The 20,375-nt window shown below is 36.7% G+C and overlaps 2 protein-coding genes across 2 annotated transcripts; both read right to left on the bottom strand.

Moving 5' to 3' along the window:
• Window positions 1-340: 340 nt before the first annotated feature.
• Window positions 341-1,735, bottom strand: LOC138168397 (olfactory receptor 4F3/4F16/4F29-like). Its single transcript, XM_069097426.1, has one exon. It carries the CDS (start codon window positions 1,277-1,279, stop codon window positions 341-343), a length of 939 nt encoding a protein of 312 aa, XP_068953527.1. The 5' UTR covers window positions 1,280-1,735.
• A 12,639-nt stretch (window positions 1,736-14,374) lies between these two features.
• Window positions 14,375-16,179, bottom strand: LOC138168733 (olfactory receptor 4F3/4F16/4F29-like). Its single transcript, XM_069097600.1, has one exon. It carries the CDS (start codon window positions 15,320-15,322, stop codon window positions 14,375-14,377), a length of 948 nt encoding a protein of 315 aa, XP_068953701.1. The 5' UTR covers window positions 15,323-16,179.
• Between the last annotated feature and the right edge of the window lie 4,196 nt (window positions 16,180-20,375).

Genomic DNA, 20,375 nt, shown 5'->3' with positions numbered 1-20,375 from the left:
ATTCCCTTTTGCTTTTCTGACCCTGTTTCCTTCTTTAACATTTTTCCTCCTATAACTTAAATAGAGCCATTCTCCAAATTTTATCATCAAATTCTTTTCTGTCCTGCCTATGCTTTCTCCTGATAATGTAAAGTAAGTCCATTTTTTATGTAGATAGTTGCCAAACATATAGTCTCAACCATTCTCCGAGCACCATACCCATGTTTCGAACAGTGTGCAAATCCATTTTAATATTCTTCCAGGAATTCAGTGTGTTCCAAACCATCTTCTCTTCTTCAAATGAGTTCTTCTAAGTTTTCATTTATAATCATTAAAAGTTTATATGTCCTTATCGAGTCATTTAAGAGATGTTACTGAAATGCACAAGATGGCTGCACACTCTTCTTATTGCCAACTTCATGTCTTTGTTTCTGAGTGTGTAGATGACTGGATTTAGAAAGGGAGTCAGAACCACATCAAAGATAGCAAGATATTTGTCTAGGTTTGATGGGTTGAATGGCCATGTATAGAAAGACAAGCATGGAACAAAGAACAAAATCACCACAATGATGTGAGATGAAAGAGTAGAGAGAGCCTTAGGGGAACTACCTGACGAATTCTTTTGCACAGTGACTAGAATGAAAATGTAAGATGTGATCAAGATGAGGAAGACACCTATAGACATGAAGCCACTATTGACAGTGATCATGAGATCTAGTCTATATGTGTTGGTGCAGGCAAGTTTGATGAACCGAGGAAGATCACAATAAAAACTGTCCAGCTCATTGGGGCCACAGAAGGGCAGCTTAATTATAAAAGCCATCTGGACCACTGAATGGATGAAGCCAATGATCCAGGCAGCAGCCAGAAGCAAAGTGCACATTCTTGGACACATAATGATCATATAATGGAGAGGCTTACATATGGCTACATATCTATCAAAAGCCATGGCTATAAGCAATACCATCTCAACACCACCAATCAAGTGAATGAAGAACATTTGGGTGATGCAGCCAGAGAATGAAATGACTTTGCGTTTTCTGAAAAGGTCACATATCATCTTGGGAGAAGTGGCAGAGGAAATCCCCAAGTCAATGAAGGAGAGGTTGGCCAGCAGGAAATACATGGGAGAGTGTAAATGAGGGTCAGAAGTCACTGTGAACATAATGAGGGAGTTTCCCAGCATGCTTGCCAAATAGAACACAGAAGAAAATGCAAAGAGTAGAAGCTGAATATCCCAAGAATTGGAAAGTCCCAGGAACACAAACTCAGACACTGCAGTGTGATTCACTCTGTCCATTGACTCAGTCTGCAGTTCCACCTCTGAAATTACCTTAAGAAAAGAATGAAGAAAGAATCCAAATTACTAGATATGTAAATAATATCCCAGAATCCAAGTCAATTCAAAAGACAGTTGTCAAGGATCTACTATAATTAACCAATTTATATCATTGAAATTTAACTGGAAAGTCACTGACATAGAACACTGCTCCAAGTTAACACCATGACCTCCTATGGCATCTTTCTAGCTCTTTACTGGAAAGGCTTTCCTGTTGTCAAAGGCATAACAGCTGCATAGTAAATGTTTGTGGTGAGAAGGAGGCAGGCAGAACAAGATAACAGAGCAGAATCTGGAAAGAAAAAGAAAGAATTAGTGAATTTATTCATTTCACCCTGCAATTGGTAATTTTTGCTGATGAGTATTTACACAGCAAATTTAATGCCCTTTTGTTTCTTTTTGTACCATGGACTCATCCTATCTTATCAAGAACATTTGGGGTCTCTGATTCACACTTTCTCCCTGTGTTAGCAGAGCACACATTAGACTTGGTTCACTCAGTGGGCCAACAAGCATTTATTAAGCACCTATTATATGTGTGCCAGGCTCTGTGCTAAGCACTGGGGATACAAAGAAAGGAAGAAGACTTGCATCAGTGTCAAATTCTGCTGTTTACATCATTTAGTCATGTATATGTGTTCCAAATGATTTGGAACTGTGCTGTTTTGATTTTTATTTCTCTTAAACCATATTCTAGTAGAAGGATCATTTACATCTGTTTCCAAAATATCTCAAATCCACCCTCTTCTTTTTTTCTCCATCATCATTATTCCTCTATTATATGCTTTAATTTTCACCTATATAAACTGTTGCAGTAACTTCTAATTGCATCAGTCTTTCCTCCTCCACTTCCTCTCCTCTCCAATCTCTCATCCATCTCTTCCAGCTTAAATTTATTGACCTATGGATCAGATAATGCCAATCAATAGCTCCAAAGAGTTCAACAGCTCTGCACCAAACCCAGTCAAGTTTAGAATCCTTAGTCTGGAATTCAAGGTTATCCACAACCTAGCACTATCCTGCATTTCCTGGTTTATTTCATACTAGTCCCCTCTTAATGGCATACCCTTCGACAATACTTTACCTCTCACCCTCCCTAAATATATTCTGTGCTATACAACATTCATAATGTGGCAACTCCGTTCTTTACTTCTTGATCTATCCCCAATATCTCCCTAATGGAATGAAAGTTCCTGCATGAAGTTTACCCAAACCCTGCCACTGAAAGAAAATAATGTCACTCTAAAACATAATCTAGTATTTTACTTGCATTTCCCTTCATTAATTCACCTTAATACATACTTATTCATCCTACATGGCAGCTAGGCTAGGAACTAGAGACAAAAACAAAAATGCAATAATATCTATATTGAAGAAGTTTAAAGTCTACTAGGGCACTAGAATGTGTGCACAGTTAAGTTAATAGAAGATAATTTGAAGAGGGAGAAACCACTGGCAATTGGTATGGAGAGAGGATCATGAAGTATATGGTAATTGAGCTTATATTTGAAGAAAACTAAAGATCTCAAGAGGCAGAGATACAGAGGTCAGCATGTGTAAAGGTGGTAGATGGAAATACAAAAGCCTATGGTAGCTAGTTTAGTCAGTTTTCAATTTAGCTGGAAAGGGGAGTTAGTGAAGGGCAGTAGTGAGGAATGAGTCTAAGAAAGGAAAATTAGAGGCAAATGGTTAACTGAGAAATTTGAATTTGATGCTAGAAGCAAGATGAAGCCCCTGAAGCTTTATAAACAAGGAAATAATGTAGTCAGACACTTGCCTTTAAAAGATTATGAAAAGGGAACTAAAAATAAATACAGGAAGAGAAGTGAAGCACAGAATTTTAGGGCTGGAAGGGACAAGTCTAATTCCCTCATGGATCATCAGCCACCTACTGGATTTTTCTCGCTAGATGTCTCAGGGACATCTAAAATTTAACAGGCTCATAACAGAATTCATATTTCCCAAAAAAAACCTAGTCCTCTTCCAGGCTTCTCATTTTCTGTCTCAAAAGTACCGCAATTCTTCCAGTCTTTGAAGTTCATAACTTTAACATTATCCTCAACTCATCACTCATCCTCACCTCATGTATCTAATTAATTACTAAATCTTGCTATTTCACATCTACAACACATCTCTCATCTGGCCCTTTTACTCTGTTCACACAGTCAGCATCCTAGTTCAGGACCTCATTACCTATAGCCTGGACTATTATAAAGGCCTCCTTACTTCAAGTCTGTCCTCAGTCCAGCCCATTCCCCACACAGCTGTCAAAGTGATTTTCTCTTAAGTTCAAGTCTCAATCTGTCTCTCCCCTTATTCACAAAACTCTCTTCTAGGATAAAATATAAACTCCTCAATCTGGTTTTCAAAACCTTCACAACCTCGTCCAAACCTAATCTTTAGTACCATTATATGTTACTTCCCTTCCCACACTCTATAATCCAACCAAACTGGTCTTCTTTCTATTCTTCGCAAAAGGTATTCTACCACCTCTCTCTTTCTGTGCCACTTGGTATCTTCTATGCTTAGAAAACACTCACCTCTTCCTTCAAGATGTAACTTAAGGGGCATCTAGGTGGCGCAGCAAATAGAGCACCAGCCCTGGGATCAGGAGGATCTGAGTTCAAATCTGGACTCAGAAAATTAACACTTAGTAGCCATGTGACCTTGGGCAAATCACAACACCAATTGCCTTGTCTCCCCTCCCCCCCAAAAAAAAAAGAAAAATATGTAACTCAGGCTTCACTTTCAACTCTGTCTTTCCTGATCTTTACAACTGCTAGTGCCCCTCCCTAATTACATTAAATTTATTTTGTGTTTATTGTATACATATATGTGTGTGTGTGTGTGTGTTGTCTCCTGAGATAAAATGGAAACTCTTTGAGAGTAGGGAATATTTTTATCACCAGTGCCTAGAATATTTGTTGTTGTTAAGTCATTTTTTAGTCATGTCCAACTCTTCACAGCCTCATCTGGACTTTTCTTGGAGTGGTTTGCCATTTCCTTCTCCACAGTTCATTTCACAGATGAGGAAAATGAGGTAAATAGGGTTAAGTAACCTTATCCAGGATCACACAGCTAGTAAGTGTCTGAGACCAGATTTGAATTCACAAAGATGAATCTTTCTGACTCCAAACCCAGTGTTTCATCCACTGCACCACCTAACTGCCCAGCTTGGGAGATAGCAGGTGCTTAATAAATGATTGCTGATTGATTTGTTGACTGATTATTATGGGAGGGAAGATAGAGATAAATGATGATGATGATGATGATAGCATTTACATAATTTTTTAGATTTGCACAGCAGTGTACCTATATTACCTTTTTTGATTCTTACAACAATCCTATGAGGTAATCATGTGCTGTTATCCCCATTTTATATATGAGAAAACTCAAGCAAAAAGAAGTTAAGTGACTTGCCCAGGTTATATAGCTAGCTAATGTCTGAGGCAAAATTCAAATTCAGGTCTTCCTGACTCCAAGTCAAGCAGGTTCTCTGCTACTCCACATAACTGCCTCAGGAAGAACACTCCATAGTGTGATGGGAAAAAAAAGGAATTAACAGTTCCAATTCTGGCTCAGTGACAGTGCCAGTGTGACCTTAAGCACATTTCCGGGATTCCATTTGTTCAATTATAAAATAAGAGCATTACACTAAATGATAGCATAATAATAGCTAACATTTACATAGAACTTTCTATGTCCAGGCATTGTACTAAGCATTTTACAGTTATTATATCATTTGATCCCAACAACAACCCTACAAGGTAGACGCTATTATTATCCCCATTTTACAAGTGAGGAAATTGAGCTTGAATGCCTTGCCAAGAATCACACTGCTAATAAGCATCTGAGGTCACATTTGAACTCTGTTCTTCCTAACTCCAGACCAAGTGTTCTACCCACTGCACCACCTAACTACCTAACATCTAAGGTCTCGTACTATTCTATCCCTGTGACAAAGTGATCTCATTGGTGTGGAGACTTTGGGTTTAGAAGCTCCCTCAGTATCTGTCAGAGATAGGGCTCAAATCCAGATCTTCATGTCTATAAGGCCAGAGTTCTGTCCATCCTGCCATGGTCCCTCCTGAATTAAACATAGCAGGAATTTAATAAATGTTTTTTTGGATTGACTTGAAATTTAGTATAGCAAGCATTTATAAGAAGTTTGGCAATGGAAAGAAAGAGAAAGACTTGTAAGTCACACTTCTGCCTATCGCTTACCTCTCATTATCAATGAAGCACTGTTTTTATCTTATAGGAAAAACTTCACAGACAAAGGAAAAGAAATCAATGGAGAGGGAGGAAAATATGAAGGCACTAAAGGGGAGCTAATTGACAAATTAAAACAATCTATGAAACAAAAGGAGATAATCTCACAAGTACAGGAGGAAAGATTGACCTTGGAAAGTAACTGTCTCCATACCATTTTCTCTGACAATATGGAAGAGAATAGGTGAAGTTAGGGACAGATTTTGAGGTCATAAAGAGGCAAGGAGACATATTAGGATATTCTCAGTAAATGCACCCAATCTTTTCAGTAAAATAGGCGACAATACCCCCAAGAATGAAGGAAGATGTTTACTTGAAGAACCTGGAAGAAGATTCAAATTGCTACTCTATGAAAATAGATTAGCAAAAAATTCAGTGTAGTCTTTTGTAATATTAAGCTAAATGGATGGATGCCAAAGAACACAGATAATGGAGTGTTCCCAGGATGGGGAGTTATCAGCTGACTGGGGGGCAGGGAGGAGTTCTAAGGACCAGTGAACTTACCATAGATATGGTCAGTAATGAGATCCAGATTCCACAAGGAAACAAATTAAACTGTACAGAGGAAATATACTGAGAGAATGGAGAACAGAGAATTCCATCAAAAAAGTCAAGATTCAGCGAATTAGGATAAAGGAGATAATCTTAATTCTTCCATGATTCTTGATTTTGATCCTTACCATTGGGTCCCTGACAACTCTCTGATCTTACTAGGAGATAAAATTAACTTCACTTTGCTGATGGATACCTATCTCCATAATATGGAATCTTTCATATTGACTATCCTATTCTGTGTGGAATTGCAAAAAGAGCATTGCCTCAGCAGTCAGAGGACTGAGAATCAAATTCAACATCTTGTCCTCTGTGTGTGATCATGGACAGGGCACTTGATTTCTCTGAGACTTCATTTTCTCACTAGTAAAATGACAGAATTGGACTAGTTGTCCTCTTAGGTCCCTTCTAGTTCTATATAAGCATGTGAACTCCGTTCCTATCCCCATTATATCCAACAACACGCTATTATTCTGTACAATGGGTAAGCCTGCCCTAATATCACCTCTTAATCACTGTCTATACTTCCTGCTGAATATTATATTTCAATCTCTCTCACATACCTCTTCTGTCACTCTAGTCCTCCTGTATCTTCAGTTTTCATCTCTTCACTTATTCTTTTCTTCTGTCTGACTTCACAGAATTGTCAGGAAGTTGGATGGAATCCTGCCTATAGTGTCTAGAAGCACTAAGAAATGAATAAAACACTGCCATAGGTGTAATCTAGTTAACAACACTAAAAGTTAGCGGCCAGGTGATGCTATAGAGAATGAGGTTGCCAGCCTGATATCATTTGGCCAAAAAGAGTTGTCTCCTAGGATTCTATTGGTTTTCCCATGATAACTGTAGGGAGATACTCTTAATAAAGAGTGCTTAGGGAAGAGGTGTCATGCTTCTTCTGAAAAAAGACCCTTTGATCCTTTGACATATGTACATGCACACTTATATGTTTGCATGTATAACATTCATATATGTGCATGTTATCCTTACCCATATATATCCATATATCCATAACATGTGTGTATACCTAATTATGATATTTTTTTTGCTTTGTTTTTTTGGAGGGCAATTGGGGTTAAGCGACTTGCCCAAGGTCACATAGCTAGTAAGTGTTAAGTGTCTAAGGCCAGATTTGAACTCAGGTCCTCCTGACTTCAGGACCAGTGCTCTATTCACTGTGCCACCTAGCTTCCCTCACCTAATTATAATATATTAAAAATAATCATATTCTACATAGTATTATGTGTGTTAATGTGTATATATGTATATGTATGTATGTGTGTATATATTTATATATACACTTTGATGTAGTGCTACCAAGGAAGAATTTATGACTTGCACAAGTAAACAAACTTATCTGCTCATATTTGGTGGTACTATAAATCCTACGATTGCAACTGATAAAAGCTTTTTATTTTAAATAAAGAGAGAGATACAAAGAAAGGGACATTTATAAACTATATCTAGGTGATTGCATACCTTCTTCCTGACAGTCTAAATCACTGAGGTCCCTGAATATGATTTCACAGAGATTATTGAATGAGAACTAGAAATTGTTTCAAAAATCTTGACTTCTAAACCATTTCTTTATTCTTCCAATACCTTTAATGTTTAGTCTAAATATGAAAATATAAAAATATGAAGTCAATCAATCAATAAACATTTATTATTATATATATTTATACCTACTATGTGTCAGAAACAAAGCTAACTCATAAAGTAATTGTTCATTTATGGTGCCCATGGGGGATAGATTTGGTTGTTAAAAACCTAAAACAGGTTTATTGAATTATACTGGATTGTATTGAATTAAATTGATTGAGATTGCACTGGATGGGTACTGCCTCAATAGCAATAAAATATCTTATGCTTCGTGTGGATAATTACTTTAATAATACCAATCATAAACACTCCTTAACCCTTATGTCTGAATTGACCATCTTCAAGATTACTGATGGGTTTTTTTTTTAAATCATGCACATCATCATTGTAGTCACAAGCCTCCATGTATTTAACTAAACTGGTCTTCAGACAACAAACATACTGTTTCTCACCAATTTCTTGTCATGCATTCCAAACTTTCAAGAAGCCTGGATGTCATAATAAGGAATCTGAGTCAAATGTTAGTAGAACAAAACATTTTATAACTTCACAAAGTCAACCTGACCTCCCCACCACCACTTCCTATGGTGGATGGTTCCAAGTGAGACTTTGTTGTCATTATAACATTCACATCAACCAAATAATATATTTGACAGCCTTACCATAAGATATTGAGGGTCTTTGATAGTGTTTTTCTCAGAGATAGAGGCAATGTCTTCTTCACGTTGTTTAATCCCTCCAATGATTAGTGATTTGAGGCAGCTGGTATCACAGTGGATGGAGTGCTGGGCCTGGAGTCAGGAACACCTGGATTCAAATCTCATTTCAAACTCTTACTAGCTGTGTCACACTGGGCAAGTCATTTAACCTCTGTTTCCTCAACTTTAAAATTGCAGGTGGAGGAGGCAAAGCATGTACCCTGCAGAGTTGTAAGAATCAAATGAAATAAAAACCACTTAGCCAAGTACCAAAAACATAGAAGATATTATGTAAATGCTTTTCCCCTTCCCTCTCTTCCCCAATTAGCAGAGATGTCCTAGAAAAGGATCAGAAAGTCCTAGAGTGGGGACTTTGGAAGTACTAGGGAACAGCAGTGACTAGAGTTGAACAACAGTGCTCATACTAGGACAAGGTACCTAGCACTTTGTTCTGTGATGCCACAGACGACCTTTAAGATTTGGTATTCTAAAATTCAAAGATCAGGGTGTGCAAGAGCTAACCTTAGGAAGTGAAGATCAATACCAGGGGATCTAGGATAAGACAAAATACAGCAAACCACCTAGCTCATAAGCATAGAGTTCCAATTCATGAACCATAACTGAAAAAAATAATAAATCAAAGAAAATCCCAGAGTATTTTTAAAAATTTATCTTACATCCAGAGACTCTCTCCTGCAAAAAAAACTGAGCAAGTAACTCTGTAACAACTGAAAGCAGTGACTCTAAGGGAAAAATAGGTTTTCCACTAAGATTAAATTAATATTTATATAAAATTAAGCAAGAGATAAAAAATGAAATAAAAGTCCTGAAGAAAAAATTTAGACGGAGAATAAATAACTTAAAAGAAAAAGTAGTGAACCTTACCCAAGTAACAGACTCCTCCAACACATCATAAGTGCCATAATTGATGTGCTTTAGAATAGTATTCAAACATGGAGGAAAGAAGGAGGAAACAAATATCACTTGAACCTTACTCATATATGAACCGAACTAAAGGTGGTTGAACATACACAATTTGGCATAGAGATATATCAAATAATGGGGAAGCAATAAGTGATGGGGAAGGTGGAGTGAGAAGAATAACCCTAAGGAGGTCCTAGTTTACATGCAAAACAGACTTTATGGTCTTGGAGAAAAAATTAAGAGGGGAGGATAAAAGAATTAGAACCTAACAATGTGCCCATCATTTGGGGAATGACAACAAAATTTTGTATGAATGAAATGGAATGTTATTTTTCCATAAGAAATGACAAAAGTAATTATTTCAAAGATAGTATGAATTGATGCAGAGTGAAATAGGCAGAACCAAGAGAAAAATTTGTACAAGGACAACATTGTAAAGAAAAATAACTTTGGAAGATTTAAGAACTCTGATCAATGTAATGACCAGTCATGTCTCCAGAGGATATATAACGTTATCCACATCCTGACAAAAAAGTGATGAATTCAAATACAGAAAAAGACATATTTTTTTTCTCAATTTTTAATTGGACCCAAGACTATAGAGAGGGAAGAGAAGGATGGTCAGGGAAAGAAGGTGTTAACAGTAGTAATTTTTTAAATGGAAATGTTGAAATATTTTTAATATATAGAATAAAGTTCAAAAGAAATCACAGACAAGCAGAACAGTTTTGAAAGCAATAAGTGTAATTGTGTACAAGTGTGTGTATACACATATATATTAAAAAGTAAGTATGAAATGAAAATTCACAGGTTCACATATATTTTGTATTTGTGTATACAGAGATACTATTTTTGGAATTCTAGATAAAAATAGTATTTTAAATATAATTGAAATGTATTTATTCAGTGGTTTAATATATTTAAATTTATATATTTAAGTAATATATTAAAATTTATATTAAAATTGCATTTAAATAAAATTTAAAGATCTCTTAAAGAGATATAGCTCTCATTTATGCCAATGAAAAAAAACAGTGATATCAAGCATTCTTGCCTTTCAGGCAGTCACAAAATCACAGGATGTCAAAGTTTAAAGGACTTTACAGGCTATGTATTCCAACCTGCATTTCACTCAGAAGTCTTACAATTTTCTCACAAGTAGTCTTTGTATGACTTGCTGAAAACTCCCAATGGGAGTGAACTGATAATCTTCTGGGGTAGCCCATTTCACTTTTGTATGTCTAAAATTGTTCATATTTCTTCCCTTGTATTATAGTATTCCTCACATTTCATAAGCTCCAGTCTCCTATCAGTACTTTACAGATTATCAATACCCTTTTAAAACTGAACTGAATTAAAATGAACAAATATTGTAAATGTGGTTTGCTCTGTGCAGAGTACACTAGAACTATCATCTCCCTCACTTTGGTAACTGTACATACAATAAAGAAGACCAGGAGAGAATTTCTTTGTTTGACTGCCATCCTATATGCTGACATCCACTAAAGCCCCAAATCTGCTTCACACAGACTATTTTCTATGAAGTTCTCCACCATCCTAGATTTTTTAAGATTATTGTTTGAATGATGTCTAGGACTTTACCTTTATTACTATTAAATTTCATCTTATTAAATTAATCCCACCATTCTAGCTGGTCAAAACATTTTTTGCACCATGCCTATGGTATCAAATGTGTCCCTTCCAGTTCATGTTTATCTTTAAAATTGACAAATATATCACACATGCCTTTAGCCAAGTCAGTAATTGAAATGGTGAATGGTACAAGGATAAGGAAAGATTCCTGGGCCAATCCACTAGATACATCATTCCAAGATGAAATAGACTCATTAATAAAGACTCCTCTGTGGGTCAAGTCACACAACCAGTTTCAACAAACTTGAACATCAGTCAATGCATTAATGAAAGATTCTTCTAAACTAAAAAATCATGAGTAAAGGAGAAGCCAGAGCTGGGTACTCTGAAAAAAAAGCCACCTTTTGACTTTATTTGTCCTCCTAAAGATCTTGAACCCAGCATTTAACTGCTTTCTTTATATTCTACCTAGGACCCTGGAGCTGTTCATCACAGTATCCTTCTTGACTATTCACTCTGCTGTTCACAGACCTCAAAAACTACCCTATGTGTTTTTTTTTTCTGCTTCTTCACTTAGGTACTGGTGTAAATCAGCAACTTTCTCCTAAAATTTGATCCTTATTCAAAATTTCCCTATTTCTTAAAATGTTTTCCTTATCATGTAAACTGAATGATGCTTAATTCTCCTGTCTCCTTTGTATTCAATATAGAAACAGTTACAATTGTATTGATATTAACTCCACAATATCTTATATTCTTCCCCTTCTAGTCCCATTACTACCAAACTAATTCAAATTCTCATTGGCTCTCACCGAGGCTATTACAACTAAGCACTAGAGAATATTCCTATGTCTGGTTTCTCCTTCCCTCCATTCATTAATCCACTCTGATATGATATTGATCTTCCTAAAGCATAGCTCTTCTCAAGGACCTTCAATGGCTCCATATTATTTAATAATAAATAAGCTTTTTCCTTAGTGCTTGAAGATTTGTTAAGTATTGCATGTACATTATCTCATTTGAGCAAATGAATTTAGCAAATAAAGTTCTAATTCTTTAGGATGGCATTCAACACAGACCCCAGTTTCATTCCAACTTATCTTATGAGTTTTCTGTCCTATTATTTTCCTATACACATGCTATTTTCCAGGCATCCAGGACTATCTTCCCATTTCCCAAAATTGTTTTATCCATATTTGCCCAACTCCTAGCTTTTCTTCTCACTATTTCCTCTGCCTGAAATACTCTATCTCATACCCTAGGTCTGTATGTCCACATTCAACCCATACTGCAAGATCCACCTTAGTTGCCACCTCCTCCATGAGGACTTCCCTGACCACTCCAACCCATAATGATCTCTCCTTCCACTAAACTCATAGCTTTCATGACATGGTTCATTGTGCTCCCTTGGCATTGAGTAATATATGCTGCTTTTGTATGGTTCTATGATTGCTGTTATTTGTATTCTTATTTGATATTTCCTGAACTCCACATATCACTAGATTGTAAACTTCTTGAGGGTGTGACAAACTATTATCCTTCTCTGTATACGTCACAGTCCTGATCAAAGTGGAAGTCACATATTATAAACTCAGCAAGTATTTGTTGAGTGAGTAAACTGATGAAATCCAATGACTACAAATGAATGAAGTAACAGAACCTTTCAAAAATTTAAACAGGACAGAATGACAGCTTTTAGCAAATAAGAAATAAAGAATAATGAGGAAAAGTACAAGAGACCAGTAATCATCCCTACTCCTGGAAACCAAGCAGTTCCATAAACTAAGCTTAGAAGAAAGAATATACCTTAGATTTTCTACAAAGGACATTTTTTTTTTTTCAGCAAAGAAACATCTATTTTGTCCCCTTCTCACCTCTGCCCTCCACCCCACTGGAAAACAAAAGAAAGAAAGAAAATCTTTGTAACAAAAATAAAGTCAGGCAAAATAAAGTCCCACATTGATCAGGTATATCTTATTCTGAAACAAACAACTTTGAAATATTTAAGATCTCCATTCAATGGGTTGGCCAGTCAGGCCAAATTTTTCCTACAATTAATTTTGTTCCAGAGAACAAAAAGCATTCATTGTCCCCTTTAAAATATATAGTTCAATTTCCAACTCATATTCATGTGGTGTCCTGATTCCTCCACTTACTAGCACTCTTTCCATTTATTACTTTGTATATTTTGTACATATATATATATATATATATGCTGGAGTGGAATGTAAATTTCTAGATGGCATGAATTTCTTTCTTTTTTATTTATATGCCTAGCATATATTAGAGGGCATGTGAGAAACATTTAAAATTGAGTTGAATTGAACTTTATAAATTAATAAATGAATATTTTTGGTTGGTTATGGAAAACTAATAGAATCTATTCTTGAAAATATTTGATTCTAGATTAAAAACTATATACAAATTCAAGCTTTACCTTGAAAAGTAGATATTAAAAACTCAAAGATTAACAAAAAGTCCAGAGACTATTTTTATAAAAGTTTTATGGAGACCCAGAGCCAATGTATGTAAAAAATTAAAAGTAGCAGTCACAATAGGGCTAAATGGCAAACAGGTTAACACAGTGCAGTGTTTGATACCACTTAAAAGTCTGGTTTCTTCACATAAAGAAAAAGTCCTTTTTCAAAAAACTTAAAGAGAGTCTAATCTAGCAGAATCAAGAAGACATTGTGGAATGATTCATTAGGTACACATTAAAGACATGTATAAAGCAAATGAAAAGAATTTCTTAGGTACTTTTTGAGGGACTTCAAACCCAAGTTCTTTAAAAAGATTACATAACACAATATTCATGGTAGTAATACTTTATTCAAAAAAGATTTGACAAGTTTCCTTAAAGGAACCAAAATGAACAGGGACTTGTGTTTTTTAATTGCAGAAATGATGTTTTTCCTACAATTAATTCACCTAGAATCCACAAGAACGGTTTCTGCGCTGGAGTTTGTGAAGAGTTAACAAAAACCTGTAGCTATTTCCTCATTTTTAAATTGTCAACAAATACCCTTTATAAAAATTGTCTTCAAGAAAGCGTTTTCTGGCACAGAAATCTTCTCAATCTAGTCTTGCCTTTATGTCTCTGTTTCATTAGCTTCCCTCCATATCATTATAGCAAATTCCCTCAAATTTCTGTCCTTGGATTTCCTTTCTGATCCATCTACATTCTCCAATGATGTTCTTATTTATATTTATTGTTACAGTTATCTTTTTTACGTAGACAACATTGAAAGTTCTCTCCCATCTCTAGACTCCTGTTTCCAAATCCATACTTAAATTACCATTTGGATACCACTAGGAATTCAAAATCAACATACTCAAAACCAAACTCATCCCTTCCCCTTACAACTTCTGTTTACAGACTTTCTTATTATGGAAGTGAGAAGTTCTTGTCTTCTCATCAAGACATTAAAGAGATTTTCCTGAAACTCACCAGCTGACTACACACTCTTCTCATTGCCAACTTCATCTCTTTGTTCCTTAGTGTGTAGATGACTGGGTTCAGAAAGGGAGTCAGAATTGCATCAAAGATAGCAAGAAATTTGTCCAGATGTGATGTGTTAAATGGCCATGCATAGAAAAAGATAATTGGACCAAAAAACAAAATCACCACAATGATGTGAGATGAAAGAGTGGAGAGAGCCTTAGAAGAACCACTTGATGAATGTTTTTGAACAGTGACTAGGATGAAAATGTAGGATATGATCAAAATAAGAAAGATACCTAATGACATGAAGCCACTGTTGGCAGTGACCATGAACTGAAGTCTATATGTGTCTGTGCAGGCAAGTCTGATGAACCGGGGGAGGTCACAATAAAAACTGTCCAATTCATTGGGACCACAGAAGGGCAGGTTAATCACAAAAGCCATTTGGATCACTGAGTGGATGAGGCCAATGATCCAGGCTGCAGCCAGAAGCAAAATACACATTCTTGGACACATAATAATCAGATAATGGAGAGGTTTACATATGGCTACATATCTGTCAAAGGCCATAGCTATAAGCAGCACCATCTCAACACCACCAATCAAGTGAATAAAGAACATCTGGGTGATGCAACCAGAGAATGAAATGACTTTGTGTTTTCTGAAAAGGTCACATATCATCTTCGGGGAAGTGACAGAAGAGATCCCCAAGTCGATGAAGGAAAGATTGGCCAGCAGGAAGTACATGGGAGAGTGTAAGTGAGGGTCAGAAGTCACTGTGAACACAATGAGGGAATTTCCCAGCATGCTTGCCAAGTAAAAAACAGAGGAAAACACAAAGAGTAGAAGCTGAATGTCCCAAGAATTTGTGAGTCCCAAGAACACAAACTCAGACACAGCAGTGTGATTCACTCTGTCCATCGATTCAGTCAGCAGGGCATCCTCTGAAATTGCCTGTAGGAAGAAAATAGAGAATTCAAATTACTAGACATGATAATGAAATCCCAGAATTCAAGTTAATTCAATAAACGCTAGTCAAGGGCCTACGATGTGCAATGCTATGGAAATCCAATCTCATCTTACCATTTCATAGCCACAAAAACTTCTTAATCTGTGATCACATAGAACTACAAAGTTATTACCATATTCAGTTAAAACATCCTCTGGCACTTCTTTTTTCCTAGAGAGGATTGGGTGAAAACAAAGAGATGACTGCTACACAGAAAAGAGTTAGGAGGTAGGCAAGGCAATGCACTAGAACAGAATCTGAGAAGAAAAGAGTGGTGAATTCATTTCTGTCACCCAACAGTTCCTGCCTTTGATTGGTGAGGATGTTCTCCTATCTCCTCATAAACATCCTCTGATTCCCATTCTCCTTCCCTCTTTGGTAGCAAAGAATGGCAGCCTATACTGTTCTTGGAGTTGGAAAACCTGAAGTGATTGCACACTTTGCTGCTTCTTCCTGCCTGTGAGATTTTTGCCAAGTCAATTAAAGTCACTGAGTCTCAGTTTTCTCATGTGTAAATTAAGAATAATATATCCTGCACTTCTTACTATAATTCACAGGATTTTGTGAGAATCAACTGAGATAATGCACATAAATGTGCATAGTAACTAGAAAGGGTTACATCAAGCTATTACTCTTTATACTATTTTTTCATCTTCTCACACCATTGCACTCACTGTTCACACACACACAAAAAAAAACAAAATGAAGGACACCTAGTTAGGTCTAGCAATTGGAGCCTGTTCTAGGGGGTAGAAGGGGACTCAGGATATGAGGTAGGACAAAAAATACATCTATATTAGTATGAATAATGAATCCCATGAGATAGTAGCATTATTCCAATTCACTATATGTTTCCATTGAGCTTGAACAATTTAACATACTTTACATAATAATTTCTAAAGGTGAGATCTGGATATAGAATTCTTCATTCTCACTAATCTGGACCTAGCTGTTTGATAAGAACTATTAGATTTAGAGATAAAGAGACAATAAGGGTGTCACACACCTGGTCAGGAGATTACCGAGGTATGTTTGCTGGCACCGGGAGCAGGAGTCCGTTGCTTTGTCCATACTTACATCTGATTCACAGTCCTAAGTGGTAGACCCCGGGTGAAGAGAGACACTAGCACACGAGAGTTTGTGGCCACAGTGGAGCAAGGACCCTAGTCGCAGTTCCAGCACAAAAAAGAGTGGTTGGGTTGACTCACAGACCAGAACACAGGCCAGGAGGTGGTAAACACGTCTCTCCCTAGATCATACCACCTTAGAAGAACTGAAAGCTTATAGACCCCCAGAACTAGCTCTGAAAACAGTCACACAAAACCCTTGAAGCTTGGGACAGTGCCCCTTCCACCCTGGCAGCAGAACCCAACTTTTGCAAATAATTAAGTCAAGAAACAGACTTCCCCTAGCAAGTGACAAAAATGGAGAAGGAGAAAGAAATAACCTAAATATGATGAGAATAAGGAAACAAAGAAAACTTCAGAAGTAAATTTTAAAGAGGCAAAATGTAATAGTAAGAAGAAAAAAAGAACTAAGACACTGATTGGGGGGAAAGGTGGCAAAAGAGTGCAAAGAGCAAGAAGCAATAAACTTAAACTGCTTGTGTCTTCAAGGCTTCCTAATCAATCCATAAACATTCATTACCTTTGAATGTTCCTTCCTAATCACGTAATTAGGAGCCAAGTCCCAGTGATAAGTAGCTTCAATCAGTGCTGGTGTCTAATCTAATCCTAGGCTAGCCTTAAGGGAGAAGAGAGATTACAATTATCCTATTCCCTCACAGCAGATTCTGTACACTCTTATCCCTAGTTCAGGCCTTTTTTTTATTTTTAATTGACACTTGTGCAATAGTCTCCTTACTGGTCTTCCTGATCTCTGTCTACCCACCTTTACACCTAAACTGTGCACTAATGACATGCAATCTTCCTAAGAAGAAGCTCTAATCATATCACTCCCCTGTTCAGAAACCTCTAATGATCTCTACTCTACCAAAAACCCACCCATTGAATAAAATCCAAATGCCTTAAATGGGAGGAGTGGGAGAGGACAGGACCAAGAATGTGATCTTCAGAGGTTCTGTCATTGAATCTTTGCATCATATCATTATCACAGTGACTTGAGCATTTTTGTGGGTTGGAGGGGGCAGGAGGCAAAATATCTGTGATTTTACCCAGATTGGAAACTACTTGCAGTGATGTAGTTTGGCTAATATATTCCAGAGGCAGAACTGAGCAGTGTCTAGAATATAGTAGGTGTTTAAAAATGCTTGATGACTCTAGTTTACTTAACTTGAACAGAGATCTTCATGAGTCCAAGTCCAGGTTTCTGTCCACTTGGTAACACTACTACTTGGCTTACACATTACAGGTGCTCAATGAATACTTCTGGGATTGAATTGAAATTAGCTTAGACCACACTTTTAGAAATGGAATAAGCAAGAGTCTGATTGCATGCATTGAAGGGGTGTTTTATGTTTTGTTTTGTTTTGTTTTGTTTTTTATTATAGAGGAGGTTTGTATATGGAGGAAAAGGAATCAATGAAAAAGAGAATTAAAGATAGCTAATTGACAAATCATTTGGAACAACACTTAGTAGCTCTGTGACCCTGAACAAGTCACCTAACTTCTTTGTGCCTCCGTTTCTTCAACTATAAATAAGAATAATAATAGAACTTACCTCACATGATTGTTGGGAAGATAAGAAACAAAATATATATGTAAACTCCATCTCCCACCTCAATTGAACTCCATACTCAAAAGACATTCCTCATTTCAACTTTTAGAGCAAGGATTCTAAAAAACCTTCCTTCCAGGCTGACCTTAGGTGAAACCTACAGGAAGTCTTTCCTGATCCCCTGAGTTGTTTGTGCTTTCTCCCTCTTTAAATTATCATATGTATACTTATAGTTTGATATATTATATATAGCTATATATAATATATAATTAATATATAAGTATATTATATTTTTATAGTTATATATTATACATACCTTATAATTTTATATATTCTCATACTTTTAATCACATTGTGGTTTTTAGAGAATTTGTTAAGTTTAAGTTCTTCTGCCATCTTAAATGTAGGTGGAATGGGAAATTGTCTACTAGAAAGAAACTTTTACTCAATTAGAATTACTGGGAAAATGTGAAAAAAAAATTAGAAAGGAGGGTGGGGGAACATCTTGATCAGCAGTTTATATACCATTATGAGTTCCATGTAGCAGAAAGGTACAGTGGAAAGATTGCCAAATATGGGGTGCTAAACTTAGAATCATGAGACCTGAGTGAAAATCCTAGCTGGGTCATTCAAAGCCTTCCTGACATTGGAGAAATCACTTACTTTGAATTTATCTGGGCATCAGGTAAAGGAAGGAGGGAGGGAGGGAAGAAGGGAGAGAGAGAGACAGAGAGAGACAGAGAGTATGCTTTAGACAACATCATTTCTTTCTCTGGAGGCAGATGGCATTTTTCATCTTGAGTCCTTTGGGATTGCTGAGAATAGCCAAGTCATTCACAACTCTTCATCATACAATGTTTGCTGTTACTATGTACAATGTTCTCCTTGTTCTGCTCACTTCACTTTGTATCAGTTTATGTAAGTCTTTCCAGGTTTTTCTGAAATCATCCTGTTGTCATTTTTTTTTTTCAGCAATCAGGGTTAAGTAACTTGCTCAAGGTTACACGGCCAGTTATTTCTGGGTGTGGTGCTAAGTATCTGAGCCTGGATTTGATCCCCAGGTCATCCCAACACTGGAGCCGGTGCTCTTTCTCGCTGAGCCACCTGGTCTCCCCCTTGTTGTCATTTCTTACAGCAGAATAACATTCTATTACAATCTTGTACTAAATCTTGTTCAGCCATTCCCCAATTGATGGACTTTCCCTCAATTTTCAATTCTTAGCCACCACAAAAAGAGCTGCTATTAATGTTTTTGCACACATGCATATTTTCCCCTTTTTAAAAAATCTCTTTGGGGTGTAGACCTAGTAGTAGTATTGCTATGTCAAAGGGTATGCACAGTTTTATAGTCTTTGGGCATAGTTCCAAATTGCTCTCCAGAATGGTTGGATCAGTTCACAACTCTGCTAACAGAACATTAGTGTCCTACTGCAACATTTATCTCCCTTTTTCTCATATTAATCAATCTAATGGGTATCTTATAACTTTGATTCCATTCTCTACAAATTAGGCCTTCGTCAGAGATACTTCCTATAAAAAAAATTCCCAGTTTTCTGCTTTCCTTCTTATTTTGGTTGCATTAGTTTTGTTTATGCTACATGATTTTTCTTGATTCCCCTAGTTTCTCTCTGGATCTTTTTCTGTTTCTCTCTCTGTGTTTCTCTGTAGAGAACTTTCAGGAGTCCCCCAGCTTCACTAATGAAATGTTCCCCTCCCCTACATTATTACCTGAAAGGTTACAGGGTAGATAAGCAGGAGGATGTATAAATGTAGAGAACTTTTTGGGGTCCCTTGACCTCACTAAAGGGATATTCCCTTGCCCTATACAGTTACCTTCAAGGGTACAGGGCAGATAAGCAAGAGGGCATGTAATCTTTCTTTTGTTTATGCCTCCAGATACGGTGCTAGGATATTACCCTAAACAATAATTAACCTTAATCAAGAGTAAATAGTAAACAAGATTAAGTGAGGGTCCTTGAACATTGTCTGCATTCTTTTGGGGTGTCGAGATTCTTTTGGGGGGCATATAAACTCTGTGAGCCCCTTGCATCTTTGGTTCTGTATGAAATGGTCCTGTAATAAACAGACTATTGATTACACCCTCGTCTCATTCTCACTGCTCCCTAGCCCACCAACTGTACTGGCCACAGTATTTCTCTCTCTGTCTCTGTCTCTGTCTCTGTCTCTCTCTCTGTCTCTGTCTCTCTCTGTCTCTCTGTCTCTCTCTCTGTCTGTCTCTCTGTCTCTCTCTGTCTCTCTCTCTCTCTCTGTCTCTGTCTCTCTCTGTCT

The sequence above is a fragment of the Petaurus breviceps genome, unplaced genomic scaffold (genome assembly GCF_028583685.1).
Source record: "Petaurus breviceps papuanus isolate PSGF00001 unplaced genomic scaffold, PetGlider_PUasm1.0 37, whole genome shotgun sequence".
Lineage (NCBI taxonomy): Eukaryota > Metazoa > Chordata > Mammalia > Diprotodontia > Petauridae > Petaurus > Petaurus breviceps.
Note: the sequence above shows the minus strand (reverse complement) of the source record. Positions and strands in the feature narration are given on the sequence as shown.